Here is a 23,654-nt window from a genome sequence, read left to right as displayed (position 1 = left end):
GTAAAAGCAGGTATTTTTATAATAGCGTGATCCCAGATACAGAATTATTTCCTTCCCTTCCTGCTTTCAGAAGAATGGAAAGCCCCATTCCAGTGTTTGCAGTCTAATTTCTATTCAGCTTTTGTTCAGAGCCTGACATCTGCATGCATGTTTTGAACTTTACAATGTTTAAACTGAAGAGATGAAGTCAGAGAATTATGTGACTTGAAGATATAAAGCCTGATGAATTAAAAAAAAAATAAATTACATATTCTTAGTCTAGAGAAAGCAACACCTAACTTTTCTTTAGAAATTACTGAATCTTAATTCTGAGATGTAATCATATTTTACAACTATATAGTGGGCCACAACCATTGTTAAAAGACCCTTACTTTCACTGAAGTTAACAGTACCTAAACTTTCTAGGAAATCCTTTATTTGGAAGGGAGAAAGTTGAATTTCAGTCATTTGGAAAAATTACTTTTACCAAAAAGTGATGAAAGTTTTGTTGCTGAGAAGAAGGTAGCAATATAAAAATGGGGGAGGGGAAGAGGAAAGATAAGACTAAGGTTGGCTTGGGAAAAGCACACTGTATTAATGCTTTCTACAATTTCAGAAGTAGTCCTGGATAGACAACTGCATTTGCTTGAGAACTCTCCTTCTAGGGTCTACAAGTGGCAAAACCTCTTGTAGACTCTGTGGACCAATTTCGCTCCAGCTCATTGAATTCCATTTTTAAAGAGAAGAAAGGGCAAAACTGAGAATAATAAAAAGGCTGTTGTTTAGAGAAAGAGATTTCCAGGTTGTTTTCCTTCAGAAATTCCTTGCATATACAATTATAACTAAACTTGTCTCTAAAAGAAAGTTTGAGCATTTAAGGTTGAATTTAGTCATTAATTCACATATTCATAGGATCACGAAGGTCAACTAGTCCAACACTCCAAAGTGGGACTGTGAACTACTAGCACCTGACTTCAAAATAATCTCAACCACCATATCAAACTTTTGCTGTTCATGGTTTGCAGGAATTCTTTTCAGCAGTAATGAAAAGGACGCTAAAATACATTTCTTAATGTAAGCACTTTCTTAAAACACATGAACCATCTCTCTGACAGTTCTAGGAAATTTTAATCACTGATAGCAAAGTCAGAGAGTGCTGCCCTAAAAGTTAAGAACTTCAGCCAGCAATGCTTGCAAGTGCTTATATTTTTTAATAACCTATACTTTGTTTAAATCTTCTGTGCTAATGAATTTTTTTTCTTGAGGTGCCTATAAATGAGTTAAATTTCAGCATCTTCTGTGCCCTCATTTTGAGGGTTTGCATTCCCCGCAGTAAAACTTCTGAGTAAAGGTATACATACACACTGAGACTTTTAATTGTGGGTGTATTTTTAGAACAAACACCCACTTACATAATTGACTTTCATCTCTGGAGAAGTGTTGTAGTGTTGTTAAAAGGACCGGTGACAAGTAGAATGACACAACAGGCACGACCTTAAAGGAATTAAGTATGTGTTGTATTGTGTTACTGAATTAGCTTATGACCACTAAGGGATTTTTTTTTTTTTTGCAGTTTGTCTTGCTTCTCCTGAAAAAACATCAAAGGCTTATTATATACTTTAATAAATTAAACTATTCTTTTCTATTTATAGGCATGAGGGAAATGGAGAGAACTTTAACTTCTCGTTTAAAATAATCTCATTGTAAATAAACAGTAATACTCTAAGACAATGCTGAGAACATGGTCTAATCCAAAGTTTGTTCTAGACAAAAAAATTTTTATCCAAAAATATTTTAGTTAGTCCTAGGCAAAATTATTTGGATGCAAGTGTTTTATATTTCTTCAATTTGAATTTGAGGTAATTTGAAGACTTCTAGAACTGAAGATTAAGATAAAAAATATGTGGCCTTCTCACAATTTCTGGATGCTGAAGACTACAGAAACACAAACTGAATATGTGTGGGCTACTTTTGTAAATTCTGTCAGGATAATTCTAATGTTTCTTGCACGGAAGAAGTTTAATACTATAGCCTAAAGAAAGATTAATACTACTGTGCCTATAGAAAGAATTTGTCCCAAATGTCAGCTCTAGTATTGATCTGTGTAAAGTATATATCTTGTAAAACCATTTTTTCCCCTATTTTTTTTTCCTATGTTTTGATTGTGATTTTTTGTTAGCAATGAGGAAAAAAAAATCTGAAAAGAAACTGGGGAAATATTTACACTGGCCTGTTTGGAGTAATTCTGACCACCCATCTTATGACAGGATTTTGAAGTCAAGCTTGGCTCTCTTTTGTGAAATAGACTCTTCCCTTCTTGTTTCTGCCTGTGGTCAGTGGGAATATTGCTCTCACTTCCTTTTGATCAAACCCTTTGTCTACAAAATATGACTGGAAAAGTTCAATATAAATGGCATGAAAACCATGTAGTTAACTATGCTATTACTTACCACAAAGACCAAGTTCTGAAAAAATAAAAAACCCCATAAACCTTCTGTCTTCAGTGCTTGTACCATTGAAAGCTGCATTTGAATGATGTTTCTGCAGCTTTCAGAAACAGTGATAGGAGCATCAAAAAGATCTACAAAAGATTTTAAAACACATTACATCAAAGCAAGTATTATAAATGATGTTTGCTAATGATTAGGAATAGGAGAATTCAGCTATCTATGTAGAAAGAGATAAACAAGAGTCCTCTATGGCATTGCATAGTATATCTGCTGGAACATATCCTGTGAGGCAATTACTATTGCTAATAATATTCTTCATTTGCTGTGCTGCTAATAATAAAAGAATGGAGACTGTTTATAGCCAAAAGGAATTCCTGTAATGTAAGTAGCACTAGAGAGGGGTATAATTCTGTGAACATGTAAAAAAATTCAGTGTAAATAGGGCTGATGTTCTGTTACAAGACTGCTCTATTTATGTAATATTTTATTCATCTATGAAGTCTTAGAGCTTAAATCGATCATAAACCAAGACTGAACTAATTTAAGGTGATTATTAAAAGATATTTAAAGTCCAGCAGGGCAGACTTAAGGAGACCATAGGGAAAACTGTGGGAAGCAGGGACTTGTTAATTTGAAAGGTAGAGGAGCCAAAGGAGAAATTAGATATTGTGTGCTGTCTGAGAAGAATAGAATTGGATCCTTCTAAAGAAAAATAGAACAAAAGACTCTGCCATCAAAAGATAAGATGGTACAGCATCCTCAACTGCTGAGTGTCATGGTGGCTGTCTTGCTGTGACTTGATGCTGTGAGTTCGCTGGTGAATACTGCATTGAACTACCATGTCTTCACCTGAATATCTCTCTCTGCTGATAGATTCCTTTTAATATATGTTAAAAATATAAAAACCAGCAGAAGAATGTACTAAAACAAATGATTTGGACTAAAAGGCAAAAATCCTTTCATGCACGTGTTAGCTACGAGAATTAGATTTTCCACTGGGACAAGGCTCAAAAATTAAATCCCAATAAAAACTGTCTTTCCAAAGCACAATGGCTGCATATTAGCCTTTGAGAAACTGTGAAAACAGAATTACAAATGTGAAATGTCCAGTGTTTTTTCTCCCTGCTACTCCTCAGAAAGGAAATTATTTTTATCCTCATAAACCAGTACCATGAAGACAACAAGAAAAACTGACATACTTCAAATATCTCCTTAGATATAAATTGTGTGACTAGTAGAGGAGATCAGAAAGTAGCAGGCACCTATTACATGGCTTTCTGCAAGTGAAGGAGACAGGGCTCAGTGACTTGCACATTTTCTCATACATCTATGCCCAACTCTTAGCTAGCTCTATTTTGGCTGATATGCAAGCTGGGTCATTTAAGTGCACACTTTAAAACTAAAGGGGAGTATGTGTAGCAATTGCTGCTCTGCAATGCTGGACTTAAACCCATCTTTATAATGGGAAGAGTTTAATGACCACATAATAAGAGTTGCTTGGATTAATTTCTAAGATACTGGAAATATAACTGTGATTTTAGAAGCCTATTAATGATATAAATGCATCAATACATCTGTTGGGGAATGACCAGAATATGTATTGATTAACATGTAGGGACTGAATTTTATCTACTGCCATCAGTACGTATTATCTGATATATATAAATGATGTAAATATAAAAAAAACACCCCTCAAACTGTGAATTTTTTGGTGAGGATGACTGAGATTTTGAGTGCTCTTTTATTTAATTTTAACTTATTGTCACTATCCCACCTGCAAATCAGAAACTTTAAGGTATTGAAAATCACTTGGAATTCTCCCCATGAATTCGTTACAAATAAAACAGGTCAAGAAGATGCACTTTCTATGGACTCCTTCTGTGTAAGACAGTACTTGTGGTAAGCCAGTCAACTGGCACCGTATACATAAAGAAGAAGCTAAGGATTGGTCATAATATTTTGCTTAAACTTTTCTAATACAAAAAATGATAATAAAATTGTTAGTTCATTCTCTGACACTATCTGTATTTACAGACTACAGAATTTGGCAATTTTTTTTGTAGTTCGTGATTCTTAGTATGTTCTTATTCAGAGTAGCTATTAATAAAGGTAATCATTCTATTAAACCTACTGTGTGTTTTCCATAAAATCTGCATATTTTGTTTTGTAACTATAGTTTTTTACTGACTTTTTGCATGGAAGCATTGCTTAACAGGAAAGCTGACTTGCTGTGGTTTTGTGAGTTTGCTCATTGCTGTCACTATATAATATAGCTGTATCTGTAATAAGTCTCCTACTCTTTCAGTCTTATCCTTAAACTCTTACTGAAACTTCACAACTAAAATAAAAGGATTAATCAGTTAATACTGCAAAACCAGATGTTTCTTCTTGTATAATTAATACTAATGAGCACACAACATTCCCCTTCCTTTCTCTTTTACGTTAGACTACGCATTACAGCTTCATATCTTGTATCTGAGACCATCTCAGCAGTGGCAGGAAGTGAGAAGTGAGCAACACAATTTTCTGTTGTCCTATCTGCACTTTTAATACTGTGAGTGAGAAAAGGTGCTTGTGTTAGCTACTCTTAAACCAACATGCTGGATATTTGTGCTCTAAATTTGACCAGAAATGCTACAATTTTTTTCTCTTTTTTCTCTTCTTCCACCCAGTCCTGTCCTCAGGTGGTCCCCAGAGCACAGAAAATCGATGTGTTTTCTATTTATATGTGTCTGATGAGAATATCAAAATAAATACCATGAGTTCGGTAGACTAATAGTTTTCTTCTGCCCATGGGAAATGATTGTAAAAGGACAGTTTTAGCTCCTACAAGCTCTGGAATGTTGGTGATAATCAACAATAATCAATGGAAGTGGAGGGAGGGTTGGGAAAGTTTTTTTGAGGGTTTTTTCTTTGCTCTGAGATAATAATATTAGCTTGTTGGGATGACCATAGTTCCTCTAACAAAGAAATTTGTGTTTGATCTATGATGCATGGAGTGTTACTGATTTGAGTGTGAGCCAAAGCATATGAAGGCATGGCTTCTGTGGATTTACCTGAATAAATTTTTGGTGAATCTCTCAGACACTTATATGGCAGACTTTTTTGAGATCTATCACAGGTACAGAGCAGGGAATTTGGAGTGGTCTTTTGGACTTCAGAAGTCTGGATTTGGAAACCATCTGCTTTTTCTCTGTTATTTCCCTGGGGTCATAACAACATTATTCCTAATCCCCTGTAGTAGCATATTTCCCCACAGGACATCCTGTCTGGGAATGTAACACACCAGCTGCATTTGAGTTCTCAGGGAAGCTATTTCATGCTAGTTTTCTTTGAGTAAAAGCTCTTTTTCTCTGTTAAAAAATTGTTGTAAAGCTGAACAGAACTGCTGTTGGTAGTTACAAGAGCTAAGGGCTATAGCTTTTTCTTTCAAATCCTCTTAGTTGTGTGTAAAAGTACTTGTTTTCTCATCCTTTTATTGCTTTGGATTATGTCTTTATTTGGTGCAATATTGATGTATTCTAATAACAGACTGGTAACATCTTTAAGCAGATTTTCAGCAAATATAGTAAAAGAAGTATCATAAGAGTGGCAAAAGCAAATCACTATTGTGAATGAAGCAGTATTTGAAATATGTATCTTTCTGTCTGCATGCATGTTCCTCTTAAACTTATAAGACCCAGAGGAAATTATGTTGTTTTTTAGGTGGGTGCCTGATTTGACTTTTTTCATTTTGTTTTTTATTTCTACTTTAAAAATTCAAGGTAGTTCTGTGTATAAATATTGCAGAAAATTTCACTGAATTACTCCATTTTTGTATCCATTTAATTTCTGCTGCAGACGATTCTCACTAACTCTTTTAACTATTTCCGCTTACCACGAGAGGTGAGTTCGTCATCCTCCCCTTCAGTTAAGTTAAAAGTAAGAAGTAATGAAGGTCTTTGGGGACACACTAGCATCTACTAAAACTGTTAAAATCTATTTGGCAGGAGGAGATTTAACCTATAGGTTACAGTAATGCAGGTGATCAAATTTCAGAAAAATCACCACTGATATTAGACATCCTCTTGAACATTACTATTTGTATTGTCCTCCTTGAACTCTACTGCAGGCTTAATTTTGCAGAACACCTTATTTTCTACAAAGATGAATTTCTCCATAAAATCTAGTGGACATGTCACAGTACTTGAAGGGGAGTCAAAGCAGAATATTTAACTACATAAAAAAGGTTGTATTTGATTTGTAGGAAACCAACATGATTGATTCATACAGTCTGATACTTCAGAGGTTTATTGAATTATATGACATGATACGATATGATATGATATGATATGATATGTCATGGATAAATGTCATTTTGAAAATCTGTACCTCTTCTGTAGTACAATGCATCAGAGTATATTTGAAGAGCTTTTCTTCTTCATTGTCATTTGTATATTGTTTAGTCTCACAATATAAACATATTGCATACACTTCATGCATGCATGTGTACCAGAGGCTGTGACCAGGTATTTAATAGAGTCACTTATAGATTACAGTGAGCTTTCACCCATATATATCCATGTGGCTGAATTTGCAAGGTTTTCTAAATACATGCTGAAATGACAAAATGCGTTGAAGAATAAAAGACTCTAACTTTCCTTATTCTACTTTGAGGATCGATTGCTGTTAAAAATTGTACACCTACATAAATATACAGTGGCACTTAACAGTCAGCTCTTGTTGTTTTTTCTTTGCAGAAAGTGCTTTAGACTTAGTGCTGTGCTCAGCTATATTAAATCCCATACAAAGCAAAGTTTCCACTTATTTATCAGTCAAAACAACAGCATCCTGAGGACTGTGATTCTTCTGCTAAGGTGCATTTCTGTATGATAATGTAGAGAAAAATAAAGATGATGATCAGAGGACTGGAGCACTATATCCTCCTATGAAGACAGGCTGAGTGGATTGAGGTGGTTTAGCCTGGAGTAGAGAAGGCTCTGGAGAGATCTTAAAGCACTTTGCAATATCTAAAGAGGGCCTTTGAGAGAGATGAAGAAGGACTTTTTACAAGGGCATTTAGTGATAGGACAAGGGGGAAATGTCTTCAACTGAAAAAAAAAAAGTAGGTTTAGATTGGATATTAGGAAGAAATTCTTTACTGTGAGGATGATGAGGCAATGGAACAGAAAAGTTGTGGATATCCAACTGTGGAAGTGTTCAAGGCCAGGTTTGAGGGGGCTTTGAGAAACCTGGTCTGGTCAGAGGTATCCCTGCTCATGGACTGAGGATGGGGGTTGTAACTAGATGATCTTTAATGGCCTCTTCCAACTCAAACTATTCTGTGATTGTATGATATGTTAGAATACTAGCTGACGTAAACCTGGGGAATAATTTTGGATTCTGAAGATAAATTCGAGCTTGTAACCCTCTAAATTGAAGCTGTAAAAATTATTTGAGTTTTTTTCCCTCGGTAGTATAGAGTAGAGGTTTGTGATTACTGTTTTGTTCTGAAGCTCTGCTGCATTTTAAGGTATTCAGTTGCATGGTTTTGATTTTTTTAACACTTGCTTTCACAAATCCCTGCTTTCCTAACATAAAGTATTAAGGATCTGAGCAGACAGATACCATGTTTCATTTGTAAGGATCTTATTTCAGATTGTGTGTGAAGGTCTGAATTTTGTTTTCTAGAGATGTAAATAAGAAATCTATCTCAATAACTGTCTATTTCTCAGCATTCAGTTCCCTTGTAGATACATTAAATGATGATATTACAGAATATCAAACCATTCTTTGTGGTTTATCATATTCAAGTGGATTTGTAACTAAATAAAGTAAAATTTATTAAAAAATGGGGGGGGGAGGCAATCTGGTATTTCCACTAAAAAAGCTTCAGATGAGTTAAGTAAGGTAGTTACTCCAGTTCAGTTTGAGAAGTTACTCAAATTTAATATTAAAGTATTGTGAAACCATAACTTTCTCTGTTGATATTTTTTCCTGATTGCATTTAGAAAAGTACCTGTAGAAGGAAATACGAACTTGGCTACATAATTGCTCCTAAGTAGATGCTGCACATTCAGCTTAAGCTCAGTGAAATACCTGAGGTTTCTTGAGCATAATAATTTCTTTGAAAGTACTGCAAGATCTGGGATTTTTCTGCTAGATGCATGCTAAAACTGTTGAAACTAAATTTTTGTTCTGGCTTTGAGGGCTTTTTGTCATCAACCCTGAGGGCAGACATGAAGCAAACAGTATTAGTTTTCCTCCAAAAGAACCACTACAGTTTGTTAGTTGACCAAAACTGAGTCAGAAATGGAGAAGCAGAAAGAAATGGCTACTTGAACTGATTTTTTTAATAACCATAAGATCAATTCAAATGTAAGTTATAAATTCTGCTGATCTGCAAGCTGCTATGAAGTTGGAGTGTGTTAGTTGTGCAGGCTGTCCTTCTGTCCTTGAATTGCCCTGCTGGTACTTCAAAGCAAATTAATGATGGTGAGTTTTTAAGCTGTGGGTGCTTAAGGATTGATAAAGTTCTATAACACTTTTCACAGGAATACAACATGCAGATCTGTTCAGATATGTATGCTCCACTCTCTTTTAAACACAGAAAAAAAAAGACTTCAGATTCCATAACTAAAGTGTTTATACACAGAGTAGGTTAGCTAATAGAGGAATAGTTGGAAAATTGCTATGGTGTACTTTGATTTCACATAAATCTCTAATAATAAAATAAATCCTTTTATGGGCTACATGTATGGTGTGACTATAACACCATAAATTATAGTATATTATAGGCATCTATATGAATCTATAATGGCATGTTATGGCAGCAGAAAGATGACGTGTGTATACTATAACTGGGTGAATTGTCCCTAATCATCTCTCTCTAACCATCCTAATTCTCAGACTACAATCAAGCCCACAAGGAATGATCTAATCTTAGATGAAACAGTTTGTAGCAGATGTTTCTGCATTTCTTCAATTCCTAACTTTAAATGGCAGCAGATTTGCAATAATAAAAAATGCTATCAGAAATTTTAGGATTCGAATTGTGACACTAAAATGATCTAAGGCCTAATTGTATTGTTGCAGAAGGTCATGTTACAAGCTCAGTAAACTAAAGCTTAACCTTGCTAATGGATGATGAAATTAAGCTAGAGGATACATACAAGGTTATCATATATGAGGAATATTTCCCTGTTGAATATTCTTCATAACAAACTTTGAGACTGCATTTCTTATTAAAGAACTTAACTAATGATCTTTTTGGGATATATTCATGGGTTTTTTTAATCCTGACTTTACAGTTTAAACATCTTTGCTTTAAATGTGGTTGCTTTGTGGTAGATAGTTTGGTAATGTTTGAAGAAAATGTGTTGAAATAGGCAAGAGCATGTGGAGAGTTAGAATCAATTGAAAAAAAGGAAAAACTCCCAAGGCTTATCATATCTTGTGGTAAAGTCTTGGTCCCACATCCCAGAGCTGCTGACAGAAGCAAGTAACCTCTTGCTTATGAGCAGGGCTGTGGGTTATTTTTGCCTCTCCTGTTTGTGGGGTGGATGTCAGATGACTGTGGAGTATCTGCTCTGCTACTGGGAGATGGGAGTTCCCAGCAGTGTGATAAAGGAGCAGGAGCTGGCCTCAATTCCCTGCCATTCTGCACCCTCTGCGCTAATTCGGGAGCTCAGTGCTGTGCAGCAGTGTTCTGCCTCTCTTACTTCTTCATACGAATACAAATATGCCACCTGAAATGCACCCAATTAGTGCAGTGGGAACTGCATTTCCAAAAAGTAGACAGTGAGATCAGTCCTGTTCAAGATAGGGAAAACAGTTTCTAGGGCAACTTAATTTCAATGATACCCAGAAACCTAAGTGCAGGAGGGATGGCAAGCCTTCTTGCAACAGTACTTACTTTTGCATTCTTAGTGCAAAGTGTTGGTAGCACTGAGCATGTGGATTGCAGCCATGAGGTATTTTGGTTTGTGGTTTGGGATGGTTTTTGTTGACTTTACTAAGCAATAGCTTAGATCCTGTAACTTGCTCTTCAGCTGAGGGATGGATGGTTTTGTCTTCCCGTTTTCCTCCTGGGCCTTTTTACAGACAATAACTGCTTTTCAGTTTCTCTTAAATTTTACTTGAATGCATGACAAGTGTAGTTTCACTGAATCAGTAAGGTGTCACCCCTTGTCTCTACTCCCTTAACCAAATATGCACAGAAAAATCAAAAAGTGGTATGTGTCAAAACAATGGTTAAATATGACTTTACTGTGACAACTATTTTTATTTTTCTTACTGTGAGTGCCACATTTTTAAGTTGTGAATAGATTTTTTCTAGCTCACGACATACTGCATTTCTCTCACATACCCCATAAAAAACAATATCCATTTTTAATGAAGATAACTATCGAGGTAAATTGGAACATATTCATATTTTAGTGTTTTTAATGCATACCATGCAGGTGTCTTGTCTAACAGGAGAACACTGCACATGGCAAGTCAGGGAGGAGAAATCAACAAGCCTTTCCTGCAGATAATGAGATGTAAATGCAGGACTGAATATTATTATGTAGTTGTCTCCCTGGGAGAACAATTTGATGGGTTATGCTAGCAAAAAGCCCCATGAGTGATGCTTCAGTGCCTGTTCTGGTCAGTGATGGTTTCTGTTAGTAATTAAGAGCTGACTCATTGCTGCTTCTCTCAAGAGACAGATGTTTCTACAACTAGTGGCAGAAAATTAGATGGTTTTCCAGTATACCTAAGAAAGCTGTCATTTGTCCTGTCTTTTGAATAGGGGCAGGGAAATTTCAGAGGATTTTAAGTGGTTTGGAAAAAAGGCTTATAGTGTTTTAACTTTCCTTTTTGGCATTATTTAAAAAAAATGGATGAGGGGTTATTTTTTTTGTTTCTGGTTTTCTATTGGGTTTTTTGAGTGTGAAAGGAAATTTCTGGAGTAATGTGTAGAGACTAGTCAATAAAAATCCCTTCTCTAAATATTAGTGATGACTGGCAAAGCTTTATTAGCTACAACTGTGGATAAAAAAAAAATGTTAAACTGAAAAGCATCTATTGTAAATGACTAGGAAGAGGCTTTAGAAATCTGTGGGAAAATGGATAATAATACAAAAGATTTCCACTGTAAACCAATTATTTTAAATTATTTTAGAAAAAGTAAAAAGTTTTTCTTCTTTTTGAAAAAAAAAATTGGCCAGTGAATTTCCTGTAATATGTATTTTAATGGATTTATTATGAACAACCATGGCAAAAATAAAACATAACTGTATGATATGACCATGAAATGTAATGGTCCATTCAGAGGCCAAAATTTTGCATAAAATAGTCAAGAATATTAAAAAATATGATCATGCTGGAAAGGTGAGATGAGTGCTGAATTAAGCAGAAGAAAAAGTACAAAAAGAAGATTATGCAGAGATTTTATATTAATTGATCTTTTACAGCATTTTGAGTAAAATATAAAAGAAAGGATCTCTGAAGATTAATAGAAATGGATTAGCACTGGTAATCAAATTTCTGACTGGAAAGATTTCAGAAATCATTTAGGGGGTGGTAAGTTTATACAGTTCCAGGTCTGGAATCCTTTTCTCTCACTAACGAGATGTGCCTATTCAGGGTCCATCCTCAGGAATAGAGACTACTGTCCCCTGCAAGCTTGTACATTGTAAGGAGTATCATTCCCATATGTTATTGCAATGGACAACTGAATCAGTTCTCACTAGACCACAAGTGTGCTGGGTTACTGCCATGGCTTACTGATACGTAATTGCATAGAAGGTAATGAGATCTAGAGGAATATTTTATTCTGCTTTGCTCATCTTGTAAAATTCAGAGAGGAAGGGTGTTTTTTAAAGAAGTTCTGCTATGCCTAGGGCTCAACAGATAATTTCAGTAGAATCCTTCTTATGTTTGTAATGAACAAGTTTTGGTCCTTCTAATTGACACAGTAATAAAAGAAAACCTAAAAATAACATGTACTTAATGCTGTCTTTCTGAATGTCTGCAGTAAAAAAAGCAATGGCATAGGGTGCCATTTGTATTGTTTACCCTCATTACAAAATTTTAAAATCATATTCGTTGAGCAGTGAGTGCTCATCCAAGTATGTAAACCTGATTAAGTGATCAAATACTTGGCATTTCTTCAACTATGCATATGTGGAAAACAGACACTTAAATCTCACAGGAAATATCTAAATATTATGGAGGCAACACTGTGACTGGTTCTCATTCCCTCTGTTGTTTAAGGGCTGATGCTGATTTCTCTCACGATGGCTACCCCAATTATCTGAGGACTTTAGAAGTCTTTCAGAAGTTTTGATTGCAGCCAATGGCATCCTAAAGTAGGCCAGGGATAAAAGACTATCTCACAGTTCGTGAATAATTGAGTAGGCTTTTGTATAACAATGAGGTGCCTTATGAAAGGCAAATGTTTGTTTGCTGTTTGCTTGCATCTGCACCTATTTATTCATATTTATAGGTAAATTCATATGCTAATGCTTTTTCAAACACTGAAATACAAACTTTCTGTTGGTATAATGAAGTAAAAGGCTACTGAAATGCAGTGGAACTCTATATGTTTAAACCAGCTTTAAAATTAGGTTAAAAATGTTAAATCGAGATTCAAGGATGTACCTTTGTGTATGTACGTAAAGGAGTCCTCTTTAAGCCATTCCATTCTTCAGATTTCTTCTCTTCCTAAAGGTCTGGAAAAAACAGATGCCAATAAATTGAAGCCGTAACAGTTTAAAGGACAGACTCATGGAACTCTGAATTTGGTGTTCTTTAAAAGCAAAGACTGTTCATTCCTGCAGTCTATGTCCCAGTTCTGAAATTTGGGGAAAGGACTGGTAGGGAACATCCTTAAAGATAACTAGCATCAAGCCCTAGAATTCCATGGAGACTTTGCAGCACCCATTAATGAGGTTCTTCCTCTAGAATTTCATCAGCTTAACTGCAAACCCTCAAACTCACTTTCACGCTGTCCTGAATTGATATCCACTGAAAAAAAGCCTGAAACTGTCATTCAGGATAACCTTCCCATTTGTCACTGAAGGAAATGCTTTAGAGTATGCATTAGATGACCCTTTACCCAGAAAATGTTCTCATCCTCACAGAGAGAAATCTGACTCCTTAACTGTGATGTCTAGTTTGCCTTTCTTTAGGGATATTTCTAGTGTACTGGATCTAACGTACTTTGGATTAAAACGAAATATGACTCTGCTGTATATGTGTATATATATTTTGAAAAACCAAAACCAACTCCTACCAACCTTACAAAAATTTCAGTTAATTAACATAAAATATCTGTTACATTATCACCAGCTGTCCAAAATTCAGGTAGTCTGTAAAATGAGGATTCCATGGCTGTGCTAAAACCCACCATCACCGATGATCTGGCCTTGGGTTGTTCTGTATTTTCTAAAGAGAATTTTTTGAAGACTGTAAACAATTAAGGGCAGATAATGAAAATAAGAAAATCAAGAAAATGAAATTAAGAGAATGGGTTTTACCTTGAAAAAGAAGTTCTCCTCAGAGTAAGACAGATGAACCGAAAATACACATAGACTAAAAAAAACATCCAGAAGATGTTTTTTTAATAAAACTCCTGGCTCTTTCTAGAAGAGCCAGGAGTGTTATTAAAAGTGACACTTTTATTAAATTAATAAATATGTCCGCTTTGGACAGTTGGTGCTATTGCTTTTAGTGAGGTCTAGGTAGTGCGAGTATTCTATACCTGTGTGTGCAGCTTTTCACCCTGTAGCATTGTGTAGTTAATATGGTTTAATCAAGAAATAAGTGTGGGAGCACTGCTGTAGCTTTGGTGAAGTCAAGTTGCAACACTGCCTAGATGTTATTTAAAGAAAGTACTATCTAATAAAGATGGTTTATGATGTCTCACAGTGTAATGTCATTTTTTTCAGGAAATATGATATTGTCTTTGCTTTTCCCCAGGTTAGGTGAAGTAATTTCTGAGACAGGAAGTACAATTGTACAGTTGACACTTTACAACCTTAGCTGAAAAAGTCTAGGAGTTGTATGCTTTGTAAGCTGTATACTTGCAGAGGATTTAATTAAATGCTGTGCTTTCTTCCAAAAGTCTTCATAATTAAATGTATTGATACTGTAGTCCAATGGTAGTTTTTTAAAAGAAAACACTTATTTTGACTGATAACATTCATCTGAGGTAATGTCAACAGTCTAGTGTCAGTATTATTATATCATAACATGGTTAATTAAGCTTAATTATTTTAATGACACTATATTTTTGCTGCATATACTCAGTTTAAACAGTATCACGTTGAGAGGAAAACTCCCTGCTCATACTTCCTTGATATTTTTAATTCTTTTTTTTTGGTAATGAGAGATGTGGTTGATTCAAATTAAATAGTACTGTATTTCTTGTGCTGTGTCATTAAATTCTGTAGAATTTATACAAAAATAAGGCTCTTCACACATGGCCAGTGGAATCATTACCTAGTATTTTGTTCATGGTTTTTTTTTCCCAATATATCCTTGAATTAGTAACATAAAATTCTGTATGGTATTGTTTATAGAGCTGTGCCAGTACTGAATAGGATAATGAAGTAAACTGCTGTCATAGATTATAAAACTAGATTAATATCTAATCTCTTACTTGCATAATATAGTCTAGAGGATTATCATTAATCAGCTTCTCTTTGAACTGCAAATGTATGATTATATGATAATTCAATTCTTATTTTAAAATTCTGCTTACAGGAATACAGTGAGAATGCTTGGTAGGTAGTCTAATAAAATACCCTTGTTGTTTAAAAATGCTTTTAAAGCAAAATCTAGTGCATTTCTCATTAAAATGAGAGGATAATACTATTTTACCTTGTACTTTCTGAAGGATTTTATTTTTCACTACATGTTCTCAATATTTAATAATCTGCATAGTTTTTCCTTAGAAAGTTTGTCATTGAACTGAGAGAACTAGATGTGTTGTCCAATAATGGTCACATTAGTGCTTGCTTCAACCTTGTGTTTTCCTTTCTGGGTACACAAGGCAATGCTGACTGCTGATTACTGTGTTCTGTTAAAAGCTGCAACAAGTGTTTCTCAGTGGTATCAATACTGTCATAGAAATAGAGCACAGACAAATGTGAAAGATAGAAATGTGTGAAGTGATTTCTGAAAATACTTTCTCTAAAGACAGTCTTACAATTCCTTTCATACTCAAAGTCCATGGATTTACTTACATCTCAGGAATTGTCAACTTTGACATTCGTGAAAGAAATTGAAGCAAAAAAGTCTACAAATGACTGACAATGAAAAAGTATAAAAAGACAGATTGAGTGTACTTGTGTAGAAATTGTTGATGTTCTCAGAATTTTCCAGACTTTGTCATTTTAAAATATCTTCCTAAGTCAGTTATGTAACTGAATGCATTTATGTTACTGTCCACCTTTAAAGAAAAAACTAATAGAAACCTTTGATTTTGTTTGCAGATTTTCAGGCGTTGTTGGTTGGTTTTCAAGAAGGCTTCCAGTAAAGGGCCCAGGAGGTTAGAAAAATTTCCAGATGAGAAGGCAGCATATTTCAGGAACTTTCACAAGGTAAGTCGTGTCATGAACTGAAGCATTGCCTGTTTACCACTCATCTTTGGGAAGAGTGTGGTCTTAGTATGTCTACTTTGCAAACAATACAGGGAGTCTTGTTGAAAACCTAATCCTGACAATAAAAGCACAGTAAAATGTCTCTAAGTCTCAGTGATGCAGGTGAGATATCACACTGTTTTTTCCCAGATGAGCACAAAACCCTCAATGTGTGTGAAGTGACAGAATAATGTGGGGTTTTTTATTTAAACATTAGCAGTTCAAGGAATATGTAAAATTGTGTGCCTATTCAAATGTTGAATAGGTACTTATTAACTAAGTATTGAACAAATTCTGAAAATGCTAAATGCCTCAGTTGTAATGGTGACACTCATTGAATACATAAGGTTTTTCTGAGAACTCTTTGAGATTTACAGGGTCTGTCAACAACAAGAATTTTTAGCAGTAAGAAGATGGGATTCACCGAGTGAGATACTCCCTGCTTTCTCTGTCACCTGCACTTCTGTGATGGGAAACAAGATATTTGAGCATGGGTTCTTCTTTCTGTCTTGTAAAGTATGTTATCAGCCTTCCCCCCCCAAAGTCTGTCAGTAGACTTCACGTTAGTTAATCCTAAAATAGGGCAGGGCTCGGTGCTTGTACTATCGTCTTCTATCAATTCATCTTTAACTTGTGTCATGTCAATGTAGATATTACATTAAAACTGTCAAGTTGAAACACAAAGAAGACTCAACCAGGGGCCACACAGCAAACAGTGAAAAAGTGTGGATGTAAGCCCAGATCTCTTGAAGGCAAATCTGATGTTTTCATCCTAAAACTACAAATTAGCCTTTAAGTTCTAGTAGCCATATGGTATCCCTAAATGAAAAATGTATATCTAATAAATTCCAGGAAATTATCCTGTGAATATTTGTAAGAAAAAGAGCCCTGGTAATTTCATTTTGACAAAAATCCAACTTCTTACATTCAGTTACTATCTGGGTTTAAGACTGACAAGTACTAGACTATCAGCACTTTCACTAATGTACCACAATGTCAGTGTTTGTTCCCTGTGTGGAGGAGGGCAAAAGTGATTCTGCCCTTCAACATAAATTAAAAAAAAAAAAAACCAAACTTTTACTTTCAAAATGTAACAGTGATAGGTCTTTAAAAGGATTAATTGGATGGTTTGAGTTTATAGCTATGGTGGATTCACCCTGGCTAGATGCCAGGTGACCACGAAAACTGCTCTGTCACTCCTCTCCTTGGCTAGACAGGGGAGAGAAAGTATAGTGAAAGGCTCATGGGTCGAAATAAGAACAGGGAGAGATCAGTCTCCAGTTACCATCACAGGTACACTCAACTCAGGGAAATAATTTAATTTATTACTAATCAAATCAGAGTAGGGTAAAGAGAAATAAAATCAAATCTTAAAAATACCTTTCCCCCACCCCTGCCTTCTTCCTGAGCTCAACTTGATGCATGGTTTTCTCTCCCTCCTCCCCACTCTAAGTAGCACAGGGGAATGGGGAATGGAAGCTGCCATCAGTCCGTCACACATTGTCTCTGCTGTTCCTTTCTCCTCAGGGAGAGGACTCTTCATACCCTTCCCCTGCTCCAGCATGGGGTCCCTCGCATGGGATACAGTCCCTCGCATGGGATACAGTCCTCCACAAACTACTCCAGAGTGAGTCCTTCCCACAGGCTGCAGTTCTGCATGAACTGCTGTGGCATGTGTCCCTCCCATGGGGTGCAGTCATTCAGGAACAGTCTGCTCCAGCGTGGGTACCCCATGGAATCACAAGTCCTGCCAACATCTGCAGCATAAGCTCCTCTCTCCATGGGCCCACAGGCCTGGAGCCTGCTCCAACATGGGCTTCCAACATGGCCACAACTTTTGTAGAAGCCTTTGGGGGAAGTTATTTTTTTTTAGTTCTTTTTTGAGCATGTTATGCCTATAGCATACTTTATTTTAAAAGGGACTCAGACTTTCCACGTTGCTTGTCAACTGTTGTCATTGTAGAAAAATAATATGAAATACAAGAATTGTTTGAGAAGCTAAGAAAATAACCATAGATAGAGATGCAGATGAATGTTGTAGTATTGATGGAAGAGCGGCCATCTGCAAAATGGAAAGCAGGGGTTTTACTGTTTTTCATCCCTTTTTTCCTTCTTATTCAGTTTCTTGAGCAAAATCAGTGGGATGAGAAAGAAATGAATACTCTTTCCTATTTAAAAGGATAATGGGCTTCTGGCTGTAGAGAAAGAGGAATTCTATACATTCGTTTGGATTGTACCCATTTTTCAGATAAAACCATGAAATCATTTCTGAAGGTATATATTCAAAAATAGAAATCCTGAATCTTATTATTTGGCTTGATTTTTTTTCAAGGATATTTTATTATTTCGTAGTGATTATTCTCCTCAGTTGCCTCCATTCCAATAAATGAAATAGTGGTGAAATTGATGTGCATGACTTGTGAATAGTCATCAAGTGTAACTATTGATGGAACAGTGTAGGTTGCTGTAGGATCAAGTATAGTTATTTGATTCCTGGTTTTGGATGAAAATACCCTGATTCTCTTTCTTTTCCAGAGCTGTTTAGTGGTTTGTTATATTTTGAAGTTGTTCAAAATGCATGTTTATTTCTAGCCAGTGCAAACTGTTAGCCCTGTTTTGAAATTCTCCATTTCTTTATTCACTCACAAAATATAAGGAAGGCATATAGTATGCAAGTTTAAGATTAACTCTGAACTCTGAGAATCAATGGAAAATGATTATTAAATATTGAGGAAAGGAAAGCTGGTGTTTTAAGAGATATTAAAATATAAGTTGCAAGCCTGAATCCTTATGAAAGGACAACATGCTTAAAGGGGCAAGGGGCACTGCTCACACTCTAATATTCATATAAGACTATATATATCGAACCTGAGATCCTTTTTCTTGTACAGTCTCTTTGTAACTAGTAGAAGAAAGTGGGTGCTATGGCATGGGACTGTTACTGTCCACTGTGATTGTCTAGGAACTTATGTCCTTCAGACTTTCAGATCATTCTAGTTTACATTGGAGGAAGGTCTAGAAGTAGCACAGAGATTGGATTGTATTGTGCAATTTTTTTAGCTCTCATGCAGAATTATAGAAGAAAATATTACATCTCAAGCGGAAACAACAAAAATTAGTATCTTTGATTTATCTGCATTCAAATCAGTATCCAGGATCACAAGCAGTACCTCAATAAAAGATATCCATCAAGATCTCCACTATGTCTGAGCTTGAAATGAGGGTCAATGAAATTCCTCTTTAAAGTATTTTACCTAGATGATTATATGTCTGCTATACTTCGGTAATAAACTTGTGTACTGGGCAATGTGAATTACAGAAGGGGCTAAACAAAGAAAAAAAACAAGAACTGGTAGCATAAAGCTAAGAGGATTAAAAATAAAGACTTTCTGGTATACATATGCTAAAGAAATATTCATTAATGAGTAAATAACCTGGCATCTTTAGAAAGTAGACTCCCTCCCCCTCAGTCACTATCCAGTTTATATATGGGTTTATTTGTTATTCTACAATTTCTGTAAATTGCTGTTGTGCATTGCTTCCCTGTTGTTTTTTTAACTAGTAATTTTCTTATTATAAATAACAGTAATGACATTAGTCCTAGACAAGTGCCTCCTGACAGCAGCAGTGCATATTACATTCATTAACCAAAATGTGACCTCATCTGTTCACTCCAGTTTCTGGTATCAAATTAAAACTTCTCATTACTGTAAATGTATATCATTACTCTCTTGCTCAGGTAAGTTATTGCTCAGCTGTACTGTTTTCCCTTGAACATTCATTGTAGAGGTTGTGCAGAACATCTCTGTTAACTCCCATTGCTCCCTCCAAAAGGGGTATAAAATGGCAGTAGCTCTGTACCCGTCCCAGGGGTGGGTAAGTTCTTGATATCTGTTTCTACACTTTCATAAAGGGCCAAAAGCAGACACCACATCTTTACCAGCTTAAAAGAGGTCATATATAACAAGCTTGCCTATTTCTGTAATAGAAGATATAAGGTATGTAAAAAGTGAAATTCTTTCAGGCTTTGGAGACATATTGATCAGACAGTACCAGTGCCTGTTACCCATTAGGAGAGGTTTGCAGGAGCATTACAGGAGGTAAAAGTGGTTAAGTAACAACATGAAGGTTACTAGTAATAAGCACAAAACCTGAAGTGCATCCAAGTGAACCAGGAAAAACATTACACAGTTGACCAATGAATTGTTAAAGCGGAATTAGACAGGGCAAAGTAAAGTTTGAAGAGCAACTAACCAGAATAAAGACTGGTTATAAATACAGATTGTGAACCATGAGGGGCAAAAAGCTTGTCAGAGACCCAAGAGTATGAAGAAAATGTGCAAAAAACAGAGTAGAAATAAGCACTTTTGCACTGGGGTTTACTGTAGAGAAAAGTGGCATGTTCTAGTGTGGTTATGCAAGGGAGGATTCTGCAGAGATGTCTGTGTGTCATAAACTTGATCATAGATACTTTAGGCCCAGCTACACGGAGAACATTGTTACTCAAGAGCCCAAATGGAGCTTAATGATGACATAGCTGAATTAGTAATGGTAGTCCATAAATACCAGAATGAGAATCAACAAACAAGGATTCTTCCATTCCTTGTAAAATTTCCAATTCCATTCATGCATGCTTCTTTTTCACTTATAAGTTAAATAACCTTTACTTGAAGTAAAGGTCTTGTGAGTTGGGTCTGTTCCTGACAAGTTATAGCTATCTTGGAGCAAGAGGAGTTTGAATCTGTAAATAGCTGATGTCTAGTATAGAGTTCAAGACTTTCTGACTTAATCCCCCCAATATGTGAGACTGTTCTGTTAAGATTGTGTAAACAACAGCTATATCTAAGGTTTTGAGTTTTAAGTTAGCAAGATTTAAATAGGATAGATAAGGTTTTCAGATTTATGTTATTTAATAGTTTTTCCTGTCATTTCGTTCGACTGTGATGAGCTTTATATAAATCTGCAAATGCAAAATGAAATAAATTGCACATTTTAGTAATGACTTCTGATAGTCAAAAATATATATGAGACAGATGGTGTTAAGCACGTGTTATATAATGGGTCCACAAAAATAGATAGTAATCAAGCAAAAGAATAGCAGTACCCTTTTAACTGTAATTCACTGAATTATATTTGTGGCCAGGGCCACACAATGGGAGATACCTTACAATTTTCCTTCCCTGCCTGATTGTCCTGAGGAAACTTGTGGAATGCAATCCCAGTGATTTATGACAAGTTCTTATATCAGCTACAGCAGTTTCTTGAACAAGTCTTGGCATTATGACCTCCTGTGCATGTGTGCACAAGCACACACCCATAGTTTCTGTTGTACGTTCATAGTCCTGTTTGGTAAGAGGAAGGAGGGGATAGGTTATATTTATGTTTAAAAACACTACATTCAGGAACAATAAGATATTCATTCTTCTACAGCACAGTTCCTAGTCTGTAATTGAGATGATCTTAAATCACGAGGTGTTTATTCAGGATAAGTAAATTCCTGATTCCTTTGAAAACAACTAAATTTTGCCACAGTCATCTACATGCTAGCTCATACAATTCTCAAATGTAATTACAAGTCTGAAATGAAAAATAAAAATCTTTTTATATGGTAACATTACCATAATCCTTATAAGAACTTCTCTCCCATGGTTTCCATTTACCTTTGGGTTGTTCTGGTTTGTTCTTTTCCTTCATGTACTCTAGACACTGCCAAATTGCCTAAATAACACTTCTAGTTTCTAAAAAAATGTGAACTGGCCTACCATTTACTGTAGGTTTGTCCAAGAGTCCTGTTTTATTGCAGAGTATTTCAGACTCTTATGTTGCTCATGTTCACTACAAATCAGAAGTTGTGCAAGGTTCCTTATGGGCATCTATAATCTGGCATGCTACTATTATTACTTATGATATTGCATGGCTTCTTAGATGCACAGGCATTCTCAAAAAGGAAGTCGGATAACCATCTGTCAAAATGTAATTATTAGGATTGATTGATGTGCTTTTTGTGATAGGATATATTGTAACACTTGATTTGCATTCAAATTTGAATATTATTTGAATTCCCCTTCTGTACTTCTTTTTTTCCCTTGGTATAATTTTTATGCTGTCTGTTTTTCAAAATGTCAATTTCAAACCTGTCTGATTTTGCTCTGTTGACCATTATACTTCTATTATTTGTTTGTTGATCTGTAGTTCCTCAGTAAGTCTTTACTTTCTTATCTGGTTAAATTCACTCAAAAATTCATATTCTACAAAGCATGAACAGGAATACCTTATGAAGATCTGGTCACATTCACAAATTTTGAATTTTTGCTTTGAAAATCATCCCAGTCTTTGAACGCTTTCTCCTTTCCCTCTGTTCCCCTTATGGTCCTTCCTTAAAAGTATTGTTGCCTAAAGAAAATTCAGGGAGAAAAAAACTCCAGGGCAACTTAATTTGGAGGGAAGGTAAGGGAAGGTTTTAATGATGCCTCTCAGGCATTGGGGTTATAATGGTCACGCCCTGCCCCCCGACCCAGTGTTACAATTTTATAATAATGTCCATCCAATCCCTGATTTATCCACCCCCCGGCCTTTGCCCCGTTCCACCCCTGACCTGCCCCTCCAGAATTGAGTCTGGGGTTGTTTTGGGACCTTTCTCTCATCATCTTCCTCTTCTTCAGGGCACACCATCCTTGGAGCTTGTCCAAAGTTCTGGGTGATATCTGGTGGTCCATGCCAGGGACCAGATGTTCTTAAACAAAATGAAGGCCTACCTTGAAAAGAAGACTAAATATGCTACTGGAATTTAGGGGAACTTGATATGGGGAATATGGAATGGGGTAAGAGGGTTGGGTGTATGTGTAACTACTGTGCTAAAGGGTGAGGGAATAAATGCAGCTGCTTCTAAAATCTACATAACTACTTCTAAAAATTAAAAAGCAAAAATAAAATAAAAAAAAACCCCAAACAACAACAAAAAACCTTAAGGCAACAGTATGGTCATTTTTTCCACAGAATTTCTTTCAGAAAATGTGAAAATAGTGATCTCAAAGTAGCATTTTCTTAGGAACCCAGTGAATGTGTGTGTGACTGTTAGTTTTGAATAATATTTTGCAAGCTTTTATCTGCAAATAATCAAGAATTTGACAATTATTTTTTGTAAGTCTTTGCTCTTTGATGCTGAAAGAGGTGCCCAGATATACTTTTTGTGGTTTTTACACCCTTATTTGCCAAGTCTTCCAAAGAAGAGATAACTAAATTTTCCTAAAAACTATATTCTTATTTTCCCCCATTTTGACACGTAATTCTCTTCAAATATTTGTTTACAGCACTTTCAAGTAATGTCTTCTAGTAAAATCATCTGGTTGGTATGAGAAGGTTATGAAGGACATTGCTTTCGTAGGCTGCTATTACTCAACTGATGAGATTAAAATGAACGCTATTTAAATGAATAACTGTTAATAAAATTACTCAGTTCCGTACACCAAACAAAAAGATTTGCAGTAATTATCAGATCCCGCTTAAAATATAGAAGTATTTGAACAACACAGTTGTTCAAAGCAAGCATTCTATGCACCAGAAAGCAAATTACAGGAATAATTGGAGCTGTGCTGGTAATAAAGCTGTTAATAGA

The 23,654-nt window shown here is 35.6% G+C and overlaps 1 protein-coding gene across 1 annotated transcript in view; it reads left to right on the top strand.

Moving 5' to 3' along the window:
* The window catches only part of DOK6 (docking protein 6), a 249,244-nt gene that overhangs the window by 76,427 nt on the left and 149,163 nt on the right, over positions 1-23,654 (top strand). The window contains exon 2 of the mRNA XM_051774530.1: positions 15,893-16,000. Coding sequence (XP_051630490.1) covers positions 15,893-16,000 — 108 coding nt within the window. The remainder of the gene's footprint in view (positions 1-15,892; positions 16,001-23,654) is intronic.

This window comes from Manacus candei, unplaced genomic scaffold (genome assembly GCF_025592945.1).
Source record: "Manacus candei isolate 608988 ecotype Guabito, Panama unplaced genomic scaffold, ASM2559294v1 h1tg000008l, whole genome shotgun sequence".
Classification (NCBI taxonomy): domain Eukaryota; kingdom Metazoa; phylum Chordata; class Aves; order Passeriformes; family Pipridae; genus Manacus; species Manacus candei.
Note: the sequence above shows the minus strand (reverse complement) of the source record. Positions and strands in the feature narration are given on the sequence as shown.